Source organism: Rhinatrema bivittatum, chromosome 2 (assembly GCF_901001135.1).
Source record: "Rhinatrema bivittatum chromosome 2, aRhiBiv1.1, whole genome shotgun sequence".
In the NCBI taxonomy this organism is placed as follows: domain Eukaryota; kingdom Metazoa; phylum Chordata; class Amphibia; order Gymnophiona; family Rhinatrematidae; genus Rhinatrema; species Rhinatrema bivittatum.
Genome location: NC_042616.1, coordinates 553,229,450 through 553,251,543, shown reverse-complemented (window position 1 = coordinate 553,251,543; position 22,094 = coordinate 553,229,450). Strand labels below are relative to the sequence as shown.

Here is a 22,094-nt window from a genome sequence, read left to right as displayed (position 1 = left end):
AGATAACTACTCCTTTTCAGGCCATCCCAGAAGCAACATTTCACATGCAGTTGTGCTATCCAGTTTATTTACATGGGTAGCAAAGTGGCACAGAAAGGAGGCTATTAGCCTGCAGGTTAGTACATTGGCCCCTCAATGGTTGAATGAAAAAGAAGCCTGTGCTTAGCTATCATCACTAAAAGGTTGAAGGAGGCCAGCAATCCTAAAGACCCCTGGCTCCATAATCCAGATCATTTTAATGATTTTCTAAAATTCCCATTGTTGACTGAAAACTTTATTCTAATTGTCTCATTTACTCATAGATGTGATAAAACAAGAAATCTAATGGCCTTCCTTTTGCCTCAGCAGCTCAATGTATTTAGTTTAAGCTGCTATTACAGAAGAATGTCTTTGCCACAAGACAAATATTTCATAGATAAAGCTATTAGACTATTTTAAAATTTTCACCTGAAACCCAATTTATAATAGCAATAGGGCCGCCACTGCCGTTCTTTATTATTTTAATAAGAAACTAAAGTGTCCCTACCAGTCCTAATTGGACAAATAAAAAACCACAAAGGATGCCTCTATTGCTTACAAGTAGAAGTAGGAGCTCGTGGTGATTCAGAAATATGTACTATTTAATGTATGCTGACAGCCCTTGGTGTAGAAAAAATTACAGCATATAGATTTTAACGTGGTAATTTTTTTGTTTTTGTTTTACCAGAATAAACATTTTTTCTTGAGCTGGTTTTCTTTCATTCTGCACACACAAAGCTTCAAAATTGGCAGATTAACAAATCAGATGACTTTATTGAGGCAGAATAACAGCTGCAAGGGAAGGTGCATGGTCCTGATAGTTTCTGTACACCATTCATCAGCCCATACGGCAACTTACAGTCATCTACAAACTGTAGTATGGGTTCACTACAGCTGCTGGTCTAATAGATAGAGAGAGATGGGGGGGATAGGTGGAGGAAGGAAGAGAGAGAGACGGTGACAAATAGGAGGAAATTAGAAAGCAAAAGACAGAGAGAAAGGGATAAACATCCAGTTCACAAGGCCTATTTTTTTCTGGTTAAGCAAATTCTAAACGTTCAAGCCTCTGCCGGAGATGTGCGAAGGCAGTCTGATCTTTTCCCTAATTTTCTGTCTCCGGTATCTTTGCGGGTAATTTTCCAAGACTTACACAGGGGTCACACATATACAATTTCCACATATACTCATGTATGTTATTTTATGAACTCAAGAACAGGCATTTACTTGTGGTGTCATGCACAACTGTAAACAGGGATAAAATGTGGCAGTTTAGGAAAATTCGGGGCAGAGTTTGGAAGTATGTGCACAAGTTGCTATATTTAAAGCAGTATAGTGATAATTTTCAAAAGGAGTTACACGGATAAATGAAACATACTATTGTAGCAATTTTAAAAAGCTATTTATGCACATATAGGTGAATTTTCAAATGAAGTCACGCGTGTATATGCGATACCATTGTAGCAATTTTCAAAAGCCCATTTACATGTGTAAAGTGCATTTATATGTGTAAAACTCCATTTTAAGCATGTACATGATTTTTAAAATCAGGCCCTAAATGCGCATATATTATCAGACTTGTCTGTATGCTTTTACATGACTCACGCAGTTGAAATCACATGTCTTTTGGTTCTAGTTTTAGGTAGAAGGTCTCGGTGAACTGGTAAGGCTTCAGGTTGAAATTCTGGAGGGTCTAGGTAAACTGGTAGAGGTCTGGGTGAACTGGTGATTCCAAGTCTGTGCACAAGTAATTGTTTTTATAAGTGAGCATGTGCATACCTCATAAAATACCTGCTTCCACATTTAATTCTGGGTTATTACGCACACATTGCTTCAGTTATTACACACGTAAAATATTTGTGCATATTTTTCTAAAATGGGTAGATAACGTATGCATTTTCCTGCATTACAAATGTATGCAATACTGAAACATGCGCGCATATTTTCGGGGCAGAAATACACGGTATTTTATAAACTGCATGGGCTCCCACCCCCCCCCCCCCCCCAGTTTATAAAATATTAGCCCATATCTCCATGAGCCCACTTAGGTGTGCATTTGGTACCTCGTGTGCACTAACAAATGCTGGGCTCTCTGAGGCCAATGCTCAGCACTGTCTGTCCACTAAATTCAGACTTAGCAGGATAAGTGGTGGAATTTGAAAGTCCTACAATGCTGGATAACAAATGTGTGCCCGCCCTTCACAGGTGGGGGCCATAAAAGTAATTTTAAGTTCTTTGGGGCAGGAACCCTGACTGGCTCTTCTCTGATGTCCCTCCCCCCATGTGTGAATCCTATTGGCTGGGGGAAGAAAGGTGTCCTTTCGGCTCCCAGTGCAGGGGTGGCTGACTTCCTCTTGGCTAACATTGGGAGAGGGGTCAACACTCTTTCGCTGTGCTGTGCACCCAAATAAAGACGCTAGATGCTCTGGGTTAGTGTCCAAACTTACATTTAATGTACAAGATAGCTGCAAATGGTATGATAAATGTGCTTCCAGCACCACAGTCTTTTCCCTCCTCAGTTACAGTCTTTACTAGGGGTGTGCATTCGGATTGACCGCATTAGTAAAACGCAACTCATATTTTTTTTTTACTTAAAAAATTGATTCGACATAAACGATCGGATTTCCCACATATCGAACATAGATATGTTCGATATGTGGGAAATCGCGATTGTTGAGCCAAAATAAAAATATAAACCCCCTCACCCTCCTTAATCCCCCCCCCCCCGACTTACCACAACTCCCTGGTGATGGAGCGAGGAGTGAGGACGCCATTTCTGCAATCCTTGGCGAGAAGCATGTGACGTCGGCGGCACGTCGAGTGACGCCGGCGTCACGTGATTCCCGGCTCGTTCGCGCCGGACGGCTCGTTCGGCCCAAAAAGAACTTTTGGCCAGCTTGGCCAAAAGTTCTTTTTGGGCCGAACGAGCCGTCCGGCGCGAACGAGCCGGGAATCACGTGACGCCGCGTCACTCGACGTGCCGCCGACGTCACATGCTTCTCGCCAAGGATTGCAGAAATGACGTCCTCACTCCTCGCTCGATCACCAGGGAGTTGTGGTAAGTCTGGGGGGGGGGATTAAGGAGGGTGAGGGGGTTTAATTTTTTTTTTTTGCACATATGTACATATACCCAACTCATTGGATTTTTTTTATGTCCATATTGGCCGCAAGTGGGACCCCCTTTCGGACATAAAAAATATGAACATAAAATTTTGCTCTGCACATCCCTAGTCTTTACCTCTATCTGTGCAGGAATATTTGAAAGGGCAAGGGATCCTACCACCCTCCTGTGTTAGGTGAGATTGAGGGCCTGGTGGGCAGGGTAACCCCTTCCACGGATGGCCAAAAGTCCTCTCCTTGCACAGAGAGCAATCTCTCTTCTCTCCCCAGGGGCTGAAGACTCCGAAATGATGTCCTCTAGAATCTTCACAGTTCCTGTACCCAAGGTTAGCAGTTCTTCCACTCTTTAGTTTATCTCAGTCTCTGACTCTCCTCTGGATTCCTTTTGGGAGGGATCCCTGGATGCAGAGTTTTCTTGCCCTCCTCCACTGCAGGTAGGAAAAGACAGCCAAAATTCTTCCTCCTGGATGTCTAACTTAATAGTCTCTTCCCTTAATCAAATATAACACTAGAGTTGCTCACCAGAACGGGTCCCCACCACCACCACTTTTGGGGCAGGTCTTCTCTATCCCTGGGCATCCCAGATATAGGGCTCCCCGTGCCCCGAGTCCAAGAAAGACCCAGGTGTCCAGTGAGGCTCCAACCATGAAAAATCACAAAATCCCAAAAACAACCCAGAGGAGTAATTCAAGCTAGCTAGGAAGTAAGATGCAGGATCCTATTCAGTAACTCCAGGCTGGATTACCCTGTTCCCTCTGACTGGGCCTGAAATATTCAAGCAAGGCAAGCTCCTACTACCTCCTAACTCTCCAAAAATTATTCATGACTGCCTCCAACCTCTCAGGAGAGAGCTGTTACAAAGCCTCTCAGGGAGATAGCCATTTCCAGGCCCTTCAAAGGGAGGGACTGGAATTTGAATGGGTCCTCCCACCATCCACTAACCCTTTCTAGTTAATACTTCCCTGGGCATACTGGTAGCCGAAGGTTGGCTCTCAGTTACACATATTATACCGCTAAACACAAAACAGTTACCCTAGCTAGGCTCACGGTTACAGCTGTTCCAGGGTGGAGCCAGTTATCCAGCTAACAAAAAGCTAGAGTCACTAAGCCGGGAGACAAAAGAACGCAGCAGGGGACTTTATAATGCATGATGGCAGCTCTCTACTCATGGGGCTACCATTGCTTTAAAGGGCCTTGTAAACCATCAAGCTCCCCCCAAAAGATTTTTAAAAATTAGAAAATAGAACAAAGCCACAGCGCAACGACCTGGCCGCCTGTCCAAACCCCTTCCCCAAACCAATATTAGTCCCATGTCTGGTAGAGGCCCTCCACTTCCCTTTCCAAGTAAAGAATAGGCCAGTAAGGGTCTCCCACTCTCCAACCCCCACAAAATTAGCATCTTTCCTTGAGGCCCCCACGACACTCTCCAACACCCCAGTACCTGTAAAAAAAAAAATCATTGTTGGCCAGCAGCAATGTCCTGCTTGGCACCATTTTCCAAACTGGCACTAACCAGCCTTTGTCCCTACCACATGCTATCATTTTATATGTGGTTGGGGCAAAGGAAATTCAGCGCCATTTTGGAAAATGGTGCTAACCAGATCTGGAGCTAGGGATCTCCCAGGACACTCCTGCTGGCCACCAACAATTTATTTTACAGGTACAGAAGTGTCAGAGGGTTGGGGAGGCCAGGGTGGGGTTCCTTGAAGAGAGATGCACATTTTGGTGAGTTTAGGGGGTTCCTACCAGCCAATTCTTTATATGGAAAGGGGAGATGGGGGCGGTGGGAGGAGCTTATAGAGGACACCATGGAGTTGCTGATAAGGGAAGGGGGCTTGCGAAGGGGGCCAGGTCATCAGCTACCCCTGATGAAGACAGTAGTTTGAAATGTGGCTAATAGGCTGTGTTTCAAGACAAAGGAAGTGTGTGGGTGTGTCTCACACACACATTCTCCTTCTGTCTCTCACCAAGCATATGTGTGTGTGTGTGAGAGAGGGAGGAAGTGTATTGTGTGTGTGCATGCATGCATGCATGCTCCCGGTCTACGACAATCTTCAGATGACAGATATGGAGAGAGGGTGATTTTTAAAACCCTTATTAGTTTTAATTATTGGGTATTATTTGATGAGTCTGTTTTGAAATATTTTATCGATGTTTAGGAAATTTTAAAAATATATATGGGGTGGTGCCAAAGGAAGTAACCGCCCCAGGTGACAAATACTTTAGGTATGCTACCTTGGGTGACCATTATCAAGCTGAGTGATTTCATTCTGAATTTAAAAAATATCAATTCCACAAAAAAATTCAAGACACCCTAGGCACTCATGAAGTAGGTGTCAATTTGTTGTATGGATGTTTTGTGGTACATACAACAGCACCAGCTGGCACTATTTTAAAATGTAGACTTGGTGAGGCAGGAGTAACTGGGGATCACTCCTGATCCATTTGGTCTTTAAAAACCAACAATTGGGTAAGAGCCCCCATGAGCGGTGGGAAAAGACTCAGGGGTCTTGAGTTTTTTTTATTTTTGTGACAGGAGCAAGGAGTGGCAGGGAGCTGAACTGAGGCTGTCTGCTCAATGAGGAAATCAAAATGAAACAGAAAAAAAAGCAATTAAGTTGTGTTTATTTTTCTTTTAGTTCATTTTCCAAATGAAATTAAACAAAACAAGAACTTTAATTAAAATGTCTTGTTTAATTCAAACTAAAGCATATCCCTAGGTGGCAGCAGCCAGTAAAACCTGTCCTGTATTGCCTGTTGAAAAACCAGGGAACGCAACCTGTCAGCTTTAGAACAGAATAGAGGAAGGAAGGATAAGGAAGATAAGGAACAAAAAGATCAAGAGGTTACAGGTGTACGGAGAGAAGGAAAAAGAGGAAAATACTAAGGATTGAGAGAAAAGCAAGTGGGGAAGAAAGATACGAGGTAATGGAGAGATATGAGAGAAGACGTGGAAGTTAGTCAAGAGAATTAGATGGAGGTCTGAGAAGCACAGAGATATTAAAAAAAAAAAAAAAGCAAAAGTAGAAGGGAAAAGATGAGGCAAGAGAGAAAACTGAAAACTATGGTGGGGAAAAATGTTGAGGAATGAAAAAGCCAATGGAGAAAATATGTAGAAAAAAGAAAATTAGTACTAAATGCAAAAGAGATACACAAAACTAAAATGAAATATAGGCTGAATGAAGTAAATGGTGGAAGAGAACCAAAGCAAGAAGAAAGCCAGAGAAAAGACGAAGAGAAGCTGGAAGAAATCTAGAAGAAGCAAACAGAGGAAAGATGGAGAAATGAGGAGAATAAAACCAAGAAATAAAAAGGTTTTTAAAATGCAGTTTCATGGAACAGTATCTGTGGGTTATCTGAGAAAATGAAATGTTAAAGGCAAGGGGAACCTGACTGAAATCTGAGGATTTATGATGCACCAGGGCATGGGATGCAATGATTTTAGTGCTTGGGCACAGTTTTGCCTTTGTGATTTTTTTTTTTTGTCAGAAATTATGAAACTGATGGTTGTATGTCTCCATGATTTTTTTTTTCTGTCATTCAAACCAGCCAAGCTTATGTATGCCTTATTAATGCTATAATTTGTTCATTAAAACAGTGAGTAATTTGGGATATTGACATTTTTTAAACCTTTTTTTTATGTATTTACAAAATAATGAATTTTGAGATATAATTCTTGGAGGAGAAGGGAGGAAGGCGAGGGGCAGTACATTCTTCCTTGCTCAAACATTTCAGAATGAGCAAAATGCAAACGTTCCCAGGCATATTCTTCATTTCAAAATGTATCAAAGAGAAAAACGGACTCCCCATATTTCAGTTTAAGTGGAGGCTCGCTTTAAAAACAATTGGGGGGACATATCTTACCTGACTGGACAACCTTTATCACCTTTTCCCAAATTCCGTCTGGAAACGTATGAACAGAACAGTAATAATAGCCCATGTCTGCTGCAGAAGTCCTGTGGAACTGCAGGGACATATCCCTCGATGAGGATGACACATTTGCAAAGTCAACTTTCTCCTTGTACATTGTATCAATGTGCACACCATGAATGCTGTCGGCAACAAGCACTGTGACCTTTTGGGGACCTGTTCCTTTAACCCAGGACACCTGGGTTACTTTTCCTGTCCCTGGATACACACATTCCAAGACCATGCTCTCTGTGAGTTTAATGGTTGTATCCACTGGCGTCTCCATGACAGTGGCTGAAATACATCATTGAAATACACAACATTTAGTCAACGGCACAACAAACATTCCATTTTTCTCTTCGTACAATAAGCACTTGCAGTAACACTGGGAGATGAAGCAAAGTACAATCAACAAAAGATGCTAAGAGCACAAACTCCCAACAAAATAATCTATTGCTGTTTATCCTGTTCAAAAGTGCCAACACTAGTTCTTCTAAACTTGTAGGAAATATTTTATCTACAGTATGCAAAAATATTTATGAATTCTGATCATGAAAAGAAGACACACACTGCACAATAAGGAAACATAATCTTACTTTCATATATCTGGAGGATAATAACAAGTGCGATAAGATAATCCATCTCTGGAAACAAGTAGATTGGAGTGGAATACTCTATACAGAGAAAAAAAGCGAAGATAAAACTGCATGCCGTCTTGTTCAAAAATGCTGTTTCCTGCTAGAGCAACGTTATCAGCAGACCCTTCAGTTCTGAAGTGAGGAGACATAAAAAAAGCCCATGTGCTTCCGCAGTCACATTAGCCTGAAACCACATATTCAATGTGCACGACTCTGAGGTTCTTATTCACTCCTCCCCCATCCCATCAAACAAAAACTCACTGTTTTGTTTTGTTTTTTGTTTGTTTGTTAAATGCTACTGACAAGCATGCTTTTAATAGACAGCTTCTGAAATGTTGCTATATAACAAAACTGCAATTTGATACAGTTGAATATCATGGGCAGCTGGGGACTACACTCTTTTCCTCATGCACTCTCATACTTATACATGGCCAATGCTATGAAAGAAAGTTAAGAAGAAACTTGAATTTGGATAAACACAGGACAAAGTTCCAATAATGTAACACAGTGATGAAAACTCAAGCCAGTCATAGAATACAATCATAAGAGACATTCCCTGCTTCACAGAGCTTACAATCTAGTTAAAACAAACATACAGGACAAGAGATGCTTTGCGAATTTCAGTTATTAAGAAAATGGTTAAACTATCAAGGCTATGATAAGAAGAACCAAGGATTCAGAGCTAAAAGCAGCTTCAGACGGGTGGGTATTTAGACAATTTGAATAAGGCTAGAGAGAGAGAGAGAGAGAGAGAGCATGATGCATCATCTCAGGAAGACTATTCCAAGCATACAATGCAGCAAGGTGGAAAACATAGAACCAGGAGTTGCTGGTGGAGAAGGGCATAGAGAAGAGTGATTTGCCTGATGAGCGGAGTGCAGGGAGATACAAAAGAGGAAAGATAGTGATAAACTGCAAAACTAAGGCTTTTGTAGGTGAGGAGCTTGAAATGTTTACAGAAGCAGATAGGGAGCCAATAGAGTGACTTGAGAAGAGGGGTGTAATAGAGTATATGACAGAGAGTCTCAGACTGCCTTAACGGACCGGCTCCAGCTATCTGGCCCGGTCCACCTTAACCAAATCAATGCCACTAATACAGCGATTGGAAATTACTAGTAATCAATCGGGAGCTGCTGCTCAATCGCTGAAACATAAACGAATTGAAAATTTAAATACCTGTTTGTGAATTATTTATTAAAACTGGTATTTAGCAACGATTTATGACACCTACTCTGTATTCAGTGTATACTAGTATAATTAAATAATTTATGTAATAATTTATAAAAAGTGTTAAGGAGTAGAGGGAAAGTTTCATATAAACTCATTGGTGTCTCGGCACCACGGTTATGTGGTGGTATAATCATTAACTGACCCCCTCCTCCTGTGTGCAATTTTTTTGCTATAAAAGGTTTTTTTTCACCTATGTGAACTCTTCCGTGAAACTTAATTTATAAAGCCGTAACAGTGCTGTATTTAAGGAGCAAGAATGCTCTGCTTTTAAGGTGTTATAGAGTAAAGTTCAGACTTCCCTGTATGGTGTTGGTGTGCGCTGTCCAATTTCCAACAAAAGTCCCGACACAGTCGATCAGTGTTTCAGACTATAAGTCTTTCCTCAGGGGTGTGAAACATTGTAGAGCTGCCAACTTGCTGGGAATCTGGATGAACTCCATTAAATATAAGCCTCTGATGAACTTGAGGTGTACGACTCTTGACGGAGTGGCTCTCACTCCGTCGCCGGAAGAGTGATTTTATCTTCTAAACTGACCCTTTATATATGCAGCCAAAGAGGTAAGTTAGAGCCAATGACCGCGTGTGAACTTATTAGCGTAATGACGCCAGCACGATGGAAGGTTAGAATGCTTAATTCCGACCTGATAGAGAACTCCTAACTGAGTAACTTGCTGACGTGATGACGTGTGCTGGCTGTCAAAATAGCTCACTGGTGCTCTGCCATCGATTGGTTCAAAAAAACGGGTGTATTTGTTTACATCCATGTACTTTAAGGACTGGCGCTCGGATAAGACAGCAAGAATATGCCATGTTTAAACCATTGGTTAACTGGGCGGTCTGGATCACTACCAGAACGCGCTTGATGCCAAAGAGTCCCGTGGACTGATGTACTGGAGACAAGGTAACATTTTTGATAAGATTTTTACAACAACATGTTCCAATTTAGATCATCATTCATACCCCGCGGAGCCGCGGTGGCTAAAGTAAAAATCCAAAAGGCTTCACGTTGATTAAGGAGAGCTATGATGTCCCCGCCCCGAAATGGGGCGTCCAAGTGTTCCAGTACCGTCCATTGAAGATCTGCTATGGCATGTCCCTTGTCTGTCAAGTGTTGCACCATTGGTGCTGTCATTTTCGTTGTGTTGAATCTAGACTTGTGTTCTCCCAGTCTCACCTTGACTGGTCTTGAAGTACGACCAATATATAAATGGGGGCACGGGCAGATAATGACGTAGACTACATTGTTGGATAGACAGTTTGTATTATGCTTGCGCCAAACTTTGTATCCTGTAACAGGATCTTTCCACAGGATACCTTGAATGGTTTGGGCACACCATGTGCAATTGCCACATGGTTGATGACCCACTAGCATCTCTTCTTCTTTGAAGACATGGGTTTGTGCATGAACTGTGTAGTCTCGGATGTTTTTACCACGGGACATGGCAAATACGGGTGTTTCCTGAAATGTATCATGTATTGACAAAATATGCCAATGTTTACGTATAGCTGTTTTAATGATGTTAGATGCGTCAGATTGTTTTAGTACACAGGTCAACCGGGATTCCTGCTTGTTAGGCTTATACTGTAATAATGTGTTGCGGTCACTGTACTTAGCTCTTTTGTAGGCTGCATTAATAGCTTTGCGAGGATAACCTCGTGCAAGGAATCTGTCTGCCAGAATGTCCGCTTGGGTTTCAAAATCCTTAACCGTGGAACAAATGCGTTTTGCTCTAAAGTATTGGCTGACTGGGAGACCCATTTTGAAGCTGTGTGAATGATGGCTACTGAACTTGAGTAGGTTGTTACGATCCGTAGATTTACGGAATATGGTTGTGTATATTCTACCTTGTTCAATTCTAATGGAAACATCAAGAAATGATATGGCAGATTTTGAAACCTGTGACGTAAACTGAAGGTTTTGATCTACTGTATTAATCCATTGAAAAAATGCATCTAACTGGGACTGTGATCCATCCCAGATGAAAAAGATATCGTCGATGAAACGATACCAACATTTAATATGCTGCCACCAGATGGAAGTGTATATATGAGTGTTCTCAAAATGAGTTACGTAAAGGTTTGCAACCGAGGGTGCCACAGGCGACCCCATGGGTATACCATGGACCTGATGGTAACAATTCTCACCTAGCCAGAAGCAATTATTATATAATATTGTCTCTGCAAGGTCAAGTAACAAACTTGTGTTGATTCTTTCAAGTGGAAGGCGCTGGCTCAGAGTTGTTTTCAGAATCTCCAAAGCCCTGTTTTGGGGAATATTGGTATATAATGAATTTATATCCATGGTGATCATAATAATGGATTCCCATTGTATTTGAAGGGTTTCCAAATTCCTCAAAAAGTGAGCAGTGTCTTTGATGAATGACGCCGATTTTTCCACGAAAGGTTGCAGAAACGTATCTATAAAATTTGCCACAGGTTCAAGTGCCGACCCATTTTGGGACACTATGGGTCTGATGGGAGGAGATGACAAGCTTTTGTGAATTTTGGGCAATGAGTAAATCACTGGTTTCCTAGGAAAGGGAACCATGAGATATGATTTTTCTTTACTCGTAAGCCTGACATTATGTCCCAGCAAGTTGGCAGCTCTACAATGTTTCACACCCCTGAGGAAAGACTTATAGTCTGAAACACTGATCGACTGTGTCGGGACTTTTGTTGGAAATTGGACAGCGCACACCAACACCATACAGGGAAGTCTGAACTTTACTCTATAACACCTTAAAAGCAGAGCATTCTTGCTCCTTAAATACAGCACTGTTACGGCTTTATAAATTAAGTTTCACGGAAGAGTTCACATAGGTGAAAAAAAACCTTTTATAGCAAAAAAATTGCACACAGGAGGAGGGGGTCAGTTAATGATTATACCACCACATAACCGTGGTGCCGAGACACCAATGAGTTTATATGAAACTTTCCCTCTACTCCTTAACACTTTTTATAAATTATTACATAAATTATTTAATTATACTAGTATACACTGAATACAGAGTAGGTGTCATAAATCGTTGCTAAATACCAGTTTTAATAAATAATTCACAAACAGGTATTTAAATTTTCAATTCGTTTATGTTTCAGCGATTGAGCAGCAGCTCCCGATTGATTACCGGTCCACCTTAAGACAGACAGGAAAGGGATCCTTGGGTGGGAGCATTTCCCTGAGGTAAGGAATACAAAGGTGAGGCCCTGAGAGCGTTAGATAGCCCCCAGGGAGAAGAAGGAAGCTGTAATGGAGTGCTGTGCTCTTTTGGAAAAACTGTTCTTGCATTGTCAGTCTGCTGAGGTAAGCAGCCATTTTTATTCTGTCTTACTGAACGTTTTGTAATTAAACTGTTGAAAAGCAGAACAGATTCCAGCCTGGTCTATTCTCCGACCTTCTCCTGTCTTAGACCGCTCCAAGGGCATCACATATGGTGGCAGAAGTGGGATTACCTGTTCTAAGCGTCACAGACAGGGACCCACACTAGCAGAAAAAAAATATTGGGGGGGAAGGGGGAGACCTGGCTGCAACAGTAGCCACACAGGATTTTTTTTGTTGTTTGTTGGTACTGGCTAAAGAGAGAAGCTCCGTCAAAGGGAGGGAACAGAAGAAGTGAGTTAGAGCTAGTGAAGCATGCTTTTCTTTTATTTGGAAGAATGGGAAAGGTTTCCAGACTTGAAGGGGCAGGAGCTCAGAATAGCCTCTGCAGGAACCTCCCTGAGAAATGGCGCAGCTACTGCAAGCCCTGGTGGAGGGACAACAGCAGCTCCGGGCAGCCGCTCAGACCCAGTATGCACAGTACCAGCAGCTACTGCAACAATTGCAGCAACACCTGGAAGCCCAAGCACAGCTTAATGGCCAATTACTATGAAGGACACCAGCACCAGGGACCGATGGGGTACACACCAGAATGGAACAGAGTCCAACCCCAACAACACTGGAAATTTGGCTGACAAAGATGGGGCCCCAAGATGACCTGGAAGCATTCCTGGTCACCCTTGAAAAAGTGGCGGAGGCATGGCCTGGCCTAGGTCCCAGTGGGCCATGAGAGTAGCCCACATTTAACCGGTGAGGCCCAGGCCGCATACTGGGCCCTTGACAACCAGCAAGCCCAAGACTATCAGGAGGTCAAGGGTGCCGAACTCAATAGACTGGGACTGTCTAAGCCTAAGGAATCTTATCTGAAAAGTTTCTGGGGCTTAACCTTTACACCAGGAGAGAGATCCCGGGTTCTGGCTCAGAAATTAAAGGACCGGTGCTGGCAGTGGCTAGAACCAGATAATAAAAGGGGAGTTGAAGATGAGGAGACTGTCATTGCAGAACAGTTTGTGGACGTTCTCCCCTCCCGAGTGCGTGAATGGGTGCGGTGATAGACAGCGGGGATCCTGAAGGATGTGGTTTTCCTAGTACAGCGTTATTTGGATGCTGCAGACACAAGCCGTGGGCTTACTCCAGCAGAGAAGAATTCCTGAATAAAGGGCTTGGAGAAAGGAAGAAGAGAATCAAGGAGCGGAACCCTAAGCCGCTATATCGGCTGAGAAGTGAAGAGTCTCCCTACATCACGAGACTTTGATAACGCATTAGAGGGACCTGAGGGCGGTATGAGTAAACACCTAGAAGCAGTGAAGCCCAAAGGGACCTGCTTCAACTGTAGAGAGAGTGGGCACTTTGCTCGGGACTGCTATCGAGTGGAGGATGAATTTATGGATGTCAATTTGGTGGCCCCTTACTCCTGCTCGTTTGTGGACATTCCCCGTTCAGGGTTTACAATCTTCATGGTTCCGGTGGAGGTAGATGGCGATTCGACCCAAGCCTTAGTAGACTTGAGAAGTGTAAAAACTCTCATTCGGAGGTCTTTCCGTTAGAAGACCTGGACTTGTATATTAATAATCCTAAGATACCCAAGCCTCGTAGACAACGTAGGATAGAAAAGTATAATTATTCAAAAGGTTTAGAGGCAGTTGTGGAGTTAGAGGGGGCCCCCCAACCCATAGAGTTTCCCTCAGACTGGATAGGCGAGGGAAACCCCGGGAATTGTAGGTGGGCCCAACAAGAAGATGGGGCACTAAAAGGGGCCCAGGACAATATACAGATAATAGAAGGGGAATTAGTCTCTGGGGTGGAGGGTCAAAAGCCAGCCCCCCTTTTTTGTACTCAAGAAAAATCTAGTATACAGAGTAGCAAAGGGGAATCTGGAGGGCGAAACAGTTGAGCAGCTTTTGGTTCCCCAGTAGTATCGTCAGCAAGTGTTGCGGCTCGCCCATAGTCACCTTTTGGGGGGGGGGGACACCTAGCGGAAGAGAAAACACGAGAAAATATTTTAGCCTAGTTCTATTGGCCTGGCTTGTATCAACACATTCAGAACTATTGTCAGTCCTGCCCTACCTATCAGCTGACCAGACCAGCAGCAACACATGTAGCTCCCCTAGTGCCTATGCCAATTATAGAGACACCTTTTGAGAGGGTCGCTATGGACTTGGTAGGCCCCTTAGAGAGGTCTAGCTGTGGAAACAAATATATCCTGGTCATTCTCTATTATGCAACCAGGTATCCAGAAGCTATTCCCCTATGAGATATGAAGACTCAAACAATAGCCACGGCCTTGGTGGAGGTGATTTCCCGGGTGGGGTTACCCAAAGAGATATTAACTGACCAAGGGACCCCGTTTGTCTCTAAAGTGATGAAGCAAGTTTGCACATTATTGCAGGTAAAAACCCTGCGGACATCAGTTTACCATCCACAAACTGATGGGCTTGTGGAGCGTTTTAACAAAACTCTCAAACAGATATTGAGGAAGTTCATTGCGGAAGATGGCAAGAATTGGGACTTGCTCTTGCCATATATATTGTTTGCCATTTGAGAGGTCCCTCAAAGTTTAACCGGGTTTTCCCCATTCAAATTATTGTATGGTAGAAGACCACGGGGAATCCTGGATGTAGTACGAGAGACCTGGGAGGAGGAACCCAATTCTGGATGAAATTTGTCAGACTATGTGATCCAGATGCAGGACCGACTGGGGAGGGCAGGAGAGGCTGCCCGACTATGCCTGGAAAAGGCCCAGGCTACCCAATCCTGGCAATATAACCAGTCCACTGTTCCTCAGGTCTTCCAGTCGGGAGACCGCGTACTAGTGCTACTACCATCGGAAAGTAAATTGCTTTCCTGTTGGCAAGGTCCATATGAGGTGCTGGAGAAGATGGACCCTGCAGATTATAAAGTGGCCCAACCTGAAAGATGGAAGAAGGCCCAGATCTTCCATGTGAATCTACTAAAAAAATGGGTTGCTCCCCACTTGCAGTCTGGTCCAAGAAGACAACTTTGGTCCAGATGTTTCACAAACTTCCGAGCCCCAGATGATCCCATATGGGGACTAACTTTCCACAATGCAGAAAGTGGAGCTGGATAAACTAGTGACTCAGAATAAAGATGTCTTCTCGACTATGCCCAGGAGAACTCACTTAGCTTGTCATGATATTATTACAACCCCAGGAGTAATAGTTAAACAACGGCCCTACCGGATTCCTGAAGCCAGGAGGCAGGTGGTAGAAGCTGAGGTGAAAGAAATGCTTTGACTTGGAGTAATAGAGGAATCCAATGGTGATTGGTCCTCGCCTATTGTAATGGTACCTAAACTGGATGGTAGTATACGGTTCTGTATTGACTTCCGGAAGGTCAATGAGGCTTCGAAACTGGACGCATATCCGATGCCCCACATGGATGAACTTATTGAACACTTGGGAACTGCCCAGTTTATCTCCATGCTTCATTTGACAAAGGGGTACTGGCAAGTTCCCCTGGTGCCAACTGCGAAGGAGAAGATGGCTTTTTCAACACCGAAGGAACATTTCCAGTTTACGGTCCTGCCATTCGGACTTCATGGGGCTCCAGCTACCTTCCAACACTTGGTAGACTGCTTACTACGCCCACATCAGGGTTATGCAGCGGCCTATCTTGATGACATCGTCATTTACAGTGGAGACTGGGAGACACACCTAAGGCAATTACAGGCCGTACTTACAAGTCTACGAAAGGCTGGATTGACAGCCAACCCCAAGAAATGTAAATTAGGGGATCAAGAAGTACAATATCTTTGATACTCCCGTGGGAGAGGGAAAGTCCACCCACAGACACGGAAAATAGAAGCAATTACCCGAGTCCCAGTCCCACAGACAAAGAGTAAAGTAAGAGCCTTTTTAGGTTCATACCAAACTTTTCAGAAAAAGCAGAGCCCCTCACATGCCTATTACAAAGGAAAGACCCAGAGAAGGTTAGATGGTCTGTGGAGGAAGCCATCTAGAGTTTAAAGAAAGACATATGCTCGGAACCTGCTCTACTAAGTCCGGACTTTACCAAGCCCTTTATAGTACAGACAGATGAATCAGAGGTGGGATTAGGAGCCATCCTCACACAAGAGAAAGAAGACGAAGAACACACATTAGCCTTCATTAGCAGGAAGCTCCTACCCCGAGAGAGACGCTACTCAACGATAGAGAAAGATGCCTTGGCTGTCAAATGGGCTTGGGAGGCTTTTTGTTATTACCTACTAGGCTGCCAGTTCACGCTGGTAACAGATCACCAACCCCTTGTCTGGGTTGCTCGGAATAAAGAGTCCAATGGTCGAGTAATGAGGTGGTTTCTGGCACTCCAACCATTTGACTTTAAAGTCCAACACAGAGCAGGGAAGGCGAATATAAATGCAGACTTCCTTTCTAGAGAAGTGTCCCTTGTTCAGGCAGGTGCTCAACTAAGGAAGATTGAGCTGAGGGGGAGGGAATGTGATAGAGTATATGACAGAGAGCATCAGACTGCCTTAACGGACCGGCTCCAGCTATCTGGCCCGGTCCACCTTAAGACAGACAGGAAAGGGATCCTCGGGTGGGGCATTTCCCTGAGGTAAGGGATACAAAGGTGAGGCCCTGAGAGAGTTAGATAGGCCCCAGGGAGAAGAAGGAAGCTGTAATGGAGTGCTGTGCTCTTTTGGAAAAACTGTTCTTCCATTGTCAGTCTGCTGAGGTAAGCAGCCATTTTGATTCTGTCTTACTGAACGTTTTGTAATTAAACTGTTGAAAAGCAGAACAGACTCCAGCCTGGTCTGTTCTCTGACCTTCTCCTGTCTTAGACCGCTCCAAGGGCATCACAAGGGGTTACATGGCATGAGCAACATTAGAGAAAGATACGTTGCAGAGCTGAATTTTGAATAGATTGTAGTGAAGAGAAATGTTTCACTGGGATACCTCTGAGAAACAGGCTGCAGAGCACTAAGCTAGAAGTAACGAGAGTGGATAAGGGATTTGGTAATATGTTCAGAAACAAAGAAATGGATTTTGATAATGAGAAAGAGAAAGAAACAATTCATTTCCCAGTTGCAGCTCTTCAACATTATGGCTGTGAGCATTTTCATAAAGTTAACAATTATTAAATATTTAATGGCTAAATTATCTTGCACACTTTAATCCTGAATCCTAACTGGATCTCAGTTCAGTATTCTGCATCTAATTAATTAGCTTGAAGTCAGGTTGGTGTTACTGGATTCCAGCTATCCAAATTTAGTGCTAAGACTGCTCTCACCCTATTCATATCACCTCAGATGTTAAATGTTAATATTCTGTAGGTTTTAATTCAAATTCTAGTAAAGGTATGTACATGTCTTAAATGCAATCTAAATTCTGTAAAATAAGGTAATTCCTGTTTAAAATTCATGGTTATCAGAGATCTGGTTTCCATGTCAAATATTAAGTCAAACTTTACTTATTTAAAATTAAGTGTAAAGCTTCATTGGGATCTGTACTAAGGACTATGACCTTGTAGGAAGGTCATGCTATGCATTGTAGGCCACTCTCATGGGTGGTTGCTGTAATGGTCCAATCCTGTTGCTCTCTAGGAGTTGCTCTCTAATATAGCAACAGGAATGGACTATTACCTCAACCACCCATGAGAGTGGCCTCTAGGTTTCTGTATACTTTGGAGTTGGAGCAGAGAGTAGGAGCTCTTTACCCTTTACTGATATGTATTTGATTTGTAGGTCCAAAGCCTTGAAGAGGAGCCTAGGTGTTGGATAAGATATTTGCTGTGAGCTTACTTCCAGATATTTTGTTTTAGAAGGAACATTCTGTACACCCTGCCTTTCCAGGAGAGAGGAAGCCCGAGTTCTGGATGATGGCCTCTCATCTTCTAGGATTCTATAAGTATTTTTCTTGTAAGTAAGATGTTTTACTTTTAGTGGCTGGAGATTGCTTTGGAGTTTTGAAAACCTTTAAGTTCATTCCTGTGCCACTCGGCTTGAGAGACTCAGTGCCAACATGGCTGACATTGTTTGGAGGAGTGCAGTGCTACATGGGCAGGAGAAAAAAATCCCAGACTAATCATCTGGTGCTCACCCAGCAGAAAGAGAAAGGAGATGCACACAAGATATACAACAAGGAAGAGCGATTTTCAAGCTCAAGCAATGGATCCCAGATATCAACAAAAAGAGCAAACTAAAAAGAACAAACCTTGCCACCAACCATAGGGCTGGCTCTGATGTCCAGGAGAGTTCAGAGGGGACCCCAAATTAGAGAATCAAGGGAAAACTCAATTTGCATTTAATGCTTCAGTTATACATTATGGATAAACCAGAAAGAAATCAGTGCCAATTTGTTTCTATTGAAGAACCGATTTAGTAACGTTTTAATTCTGGAACGCTATCAAGGAGTCCTGACTAATTATCGGTACACTACATATAAAAAATGCAGTAAATGCCTGGAGTCCTGGAGATTAATCCACACCAGGACTAGTAATGAGTCAGGCACTCAGTCCTGATATTGAATGTGAGCCCCCTATTCAAAGATGAGTACCAGAAAGGGGTTACATCAGTTTTATAAATGTTCACATTCTTTGAAAGGACAGATCAACTGAAAATTTTGATGTTTATATCTCATAATCCCAGGATTTACCTAACTAAAATAAATGTTGAACAAAGAGAGTGATAGACATGATAGTCAAACTCCCTAACTCCATAACAGATCATAGAGAATTATGAATAGATATAAAAATACAAAAGTTTCTAAAATTAACTAAACATCAGATTCAGATCTTTAAACTCCCTCCTACTAGCATAGCGTTCTCTTTCATACCAAATAAGAGTTTTAACAAAGAAAATTTGGTTTAAATAAAGTAGTAGCTGCCCTTTACTGAAACAATGCTACTTACTGGGAACCATTAAACTGGAAGCTCCAAAGTGAAAGAAAAAACATTTGATATCCTATTAGTGGTATCTTTGAAAAGGGCTTATAGAGATGTTTCCAGCGACACCTCCCTCTGACCATGATTTTATATTTGTGTAGTCCATCCATAATAGCACTTCTCAGGCATGGCTGCCGGTTAGTTCTTGCTCCTGCAAGCCCATTGACTTCATTAACCATTGTCTTGCACTCTTCCCAAGAAGGTTTAAAATATGAAAGCTGTATCAAGGCAGAGATCACAAAAGTTACCATATTGGCAGCTTTTCTAACCACTTTTAAGGAGATAGTGCAAGAAGACCTCCTCAAAATCGAAGGGCCTTGAAAGACTTCACCTCCTACCTCTGAAAAAGAACCCGGAAGTATGGCTCACAACTCAGCCCTAGCACGCCCACAGGAGCCCCAGCAGTTTTACAGTATGCAGTGCCACCATAAGACTAGCTCATCAGAGCTAATTAAATTGACTAGATAAGCTTTTGCTCATTTGAAACAACTGAAATAACTCTTGTCAAAGCTATTACAAGGAGTGGAGGGCAATCACTTGAGACACCAAGATGAGGGAGAGCTATTGAAGGGGTGCCATGCAACATTTTTTGAGTCAATCTGTGAGCCTCTGAGCAAATGATCCTAAAAGGAAAGGGATGAACCAAAAGCAACTTCTGCCCAAGATGCCATTTTGTCCAGAGACTAGGGGTGTGCATTCGGATTGACCGCATTAGTAAAACGCAACTCATATTTTTTTTTTACTTAAAAAATTGATTCGACATAAACGATCGGATTTCCCACATATCGAACATAGATATGTTCGATATGTGGGAAATCGCGATTATTGAGCCAAAATAAAAATATAAACCCCCTCACCCTCCTTAATCCCCCCCCCGACTTACTTTTGGCCAGCTTGGGGGGGTCAGGAGGCCCCCCCAAGCTGGCCAAAAGTTCTTTTTGGGCCGAACGAGCCGTCCGGCGCGAATGAGCCGGGAATCACGTGACGCCGCGTCACTCGACGTGCCGCCGACGTCACATGCTTCTCGCCAAGGATTGCAGAAATGACGTCCTCACTCCTCGCTCGATCACCAGGGAGTTGTGGTAAGTCTGGGGGGGGGATTAAGGAGGGTGAGGGGGTTTAAATTTTTTTTTTGCACATATGTACATATACCCAACTCATTGGATTTTTTTTATGTCCATATTGGCCGCAAGTGGGACCCCCTTTCGGACATAAAAAATATGAACATAAAATTTTGCTCTGCACATCCCTACCAGAGACTACTCTGCTTCCTGTGTTAATTCCTCAGTTACCAGTAACCTTTATAAAAGCAGAAGGAAGAGATTTGTGCTTTTCTTTCCACTTGCCCTAATATCAAAATGCTATAAGGCGTTTTCGCAGGTGTTGAGGGCTTAGCGCATGCGAAAAGTGCCGTTAACGCGTGTGATAAGCCTTTAATGCATGCGATAGCACCATAATGTATGGTGCGATGCAAATCCGAAAAAGAGGATGACTTGGGGTGGGAGTGGGCTGAGTTTACCGTTTTGCGAAGCCCTATCGCACGGCTTTAATGCTGATTTTAGCTACACCTTTTTCAGTAGCAATAAGCTGTGTGATAGCTTGCATTAAGGCTTTATCACATTTTGCGATGTGCTCTCCAATGCCAGTTTCAGTAGTTTTGAAGCTCCTGGAGCACCAGCATCTGCTAAAAGGAGCCAGACATCCAATGACTATTTTTTGATCCAGTGATCAGAAAAATCTGGAACACCTGGCACAAGCACAGCGAATGACTGCTCGGCAAACCCACTGGTTACTATTCTTCAATTGGTTTGAATTTGAACTGCTGTATTGCCCAGCAGAGAAAAATCAATGGGTCAATGCCCTCTCATGTTCCTTCAACATTGAAGGTTACTTGGAGCCCCCATGACACATCATAGATCCCACAAGGATTGTGGTAGCAGCTTCTGTACCAGTTCCACCTGGGAAGACAGACTTCCCCTCAATGTTTATGTCAGAAAGTCCTTCAATGGGCCCATGAGTCTTGTTTGGCGGGTCAATCACACATCACCAGAACCGTGGAGTTAAACTTCTGACACTATTGATGGCCACAGATGAAACTTAACATGAAGTAATATGTAGAATCCTGTCCCACATGTGCCATGAACAAGAGCTTTTGAGCTCAATCCTGGGAGCTGTTACAGCCACTGCCAGCCCCCAAGGAACACTGGACCCATTTGGTCAACTTTGTCATGGGCCTTCCTTTCTCAAGTGGCAACACTACTATATGGGTAGTGGTGGATTTTTTTTTTTTTCAAAGATGGCTCATTTCATACCTCTCCTTGGGCTTCCTTCTGCACCTGAACTGGCTAATCTCTTCATTCAACACATCTTTCATCTGCATGGGCTCTCATCCCATATTCTCTTGGACAGAGAGGTACAATTTACAGCCCGCTTCTGGCAGAACCTAGGCAAGATATTCGGGATCACTTTGAATTTCACTTCAATCTACCACATTCTGAATAACAGACATGTTGGCCATAGAGGCAAAAACTCAAAATAAAAACTTTTAAAAATATTTCCGAAGCAAGAAACCTGTGAGGGAGTCGGTTGGACCATTAGATGACCGAGGGGTTATAGGGGCTCTTAGGGAAGATAAGGCCATTGCAGAAAGACTAAATGAATTCTTTGCTTCTGTGTTTACTAATGAGGATGTTGGGGAGATACCAGTTCTGGAGATGGTTTTCAGGGGTGATGAGTCAGATGAACTGAACGAAATCATTGTGAACCTGGAAGATGTAGTAGGCTAGATTGACAAACTAAAGAGTAGCAAATCACCTGGTCCGGATGGTATGCATCCTAGGGTACTGAAGGAACTAAAAAATGAAATTTCTGATCTATTAGTTAAAATTTTTAACCTAACATTAAAATCATCCATTGTACCTGAAGACTGGAGGGTGGCCAATGTAGCCCCAATATTTAAAAAA

At 43.0% G+C, this 22,094-nt stretch overlaps 1 protein-coding gene across 2 annotated transcripts in view; it reads right to left on the bottom strand.

The window, feature by feature from the left end:
- The window catches only part of CD226 (CD226 molecule), an 89,885-nt gene extending 82,080 nt beyond the window's left edge, over positions 1-7,805 (bottom strand). For both annotated transcript variants that reach the window (XM_029592685.1, XM_029592686.1), the window contains exons 1-2: positions 7,641-7,805; positions 7,000-7,338 (exon numbers count right to left, since the gene is read on the bottom strand). In XM_029592685.1, the coding sequence (XP_029448545.1) occupies positions 7,000-7,338; positions 7,641-7,686 (385 nt within the window). In that variant the 5' untranslated portion in view covers positions 7,687-7,805. The remainder of the gene's footprint in view (positions 1-6,999; positions 7,339-7,640) is intronic.
- Positions 7,806-22,094: the final 14,289 nt, after the last annotated feature.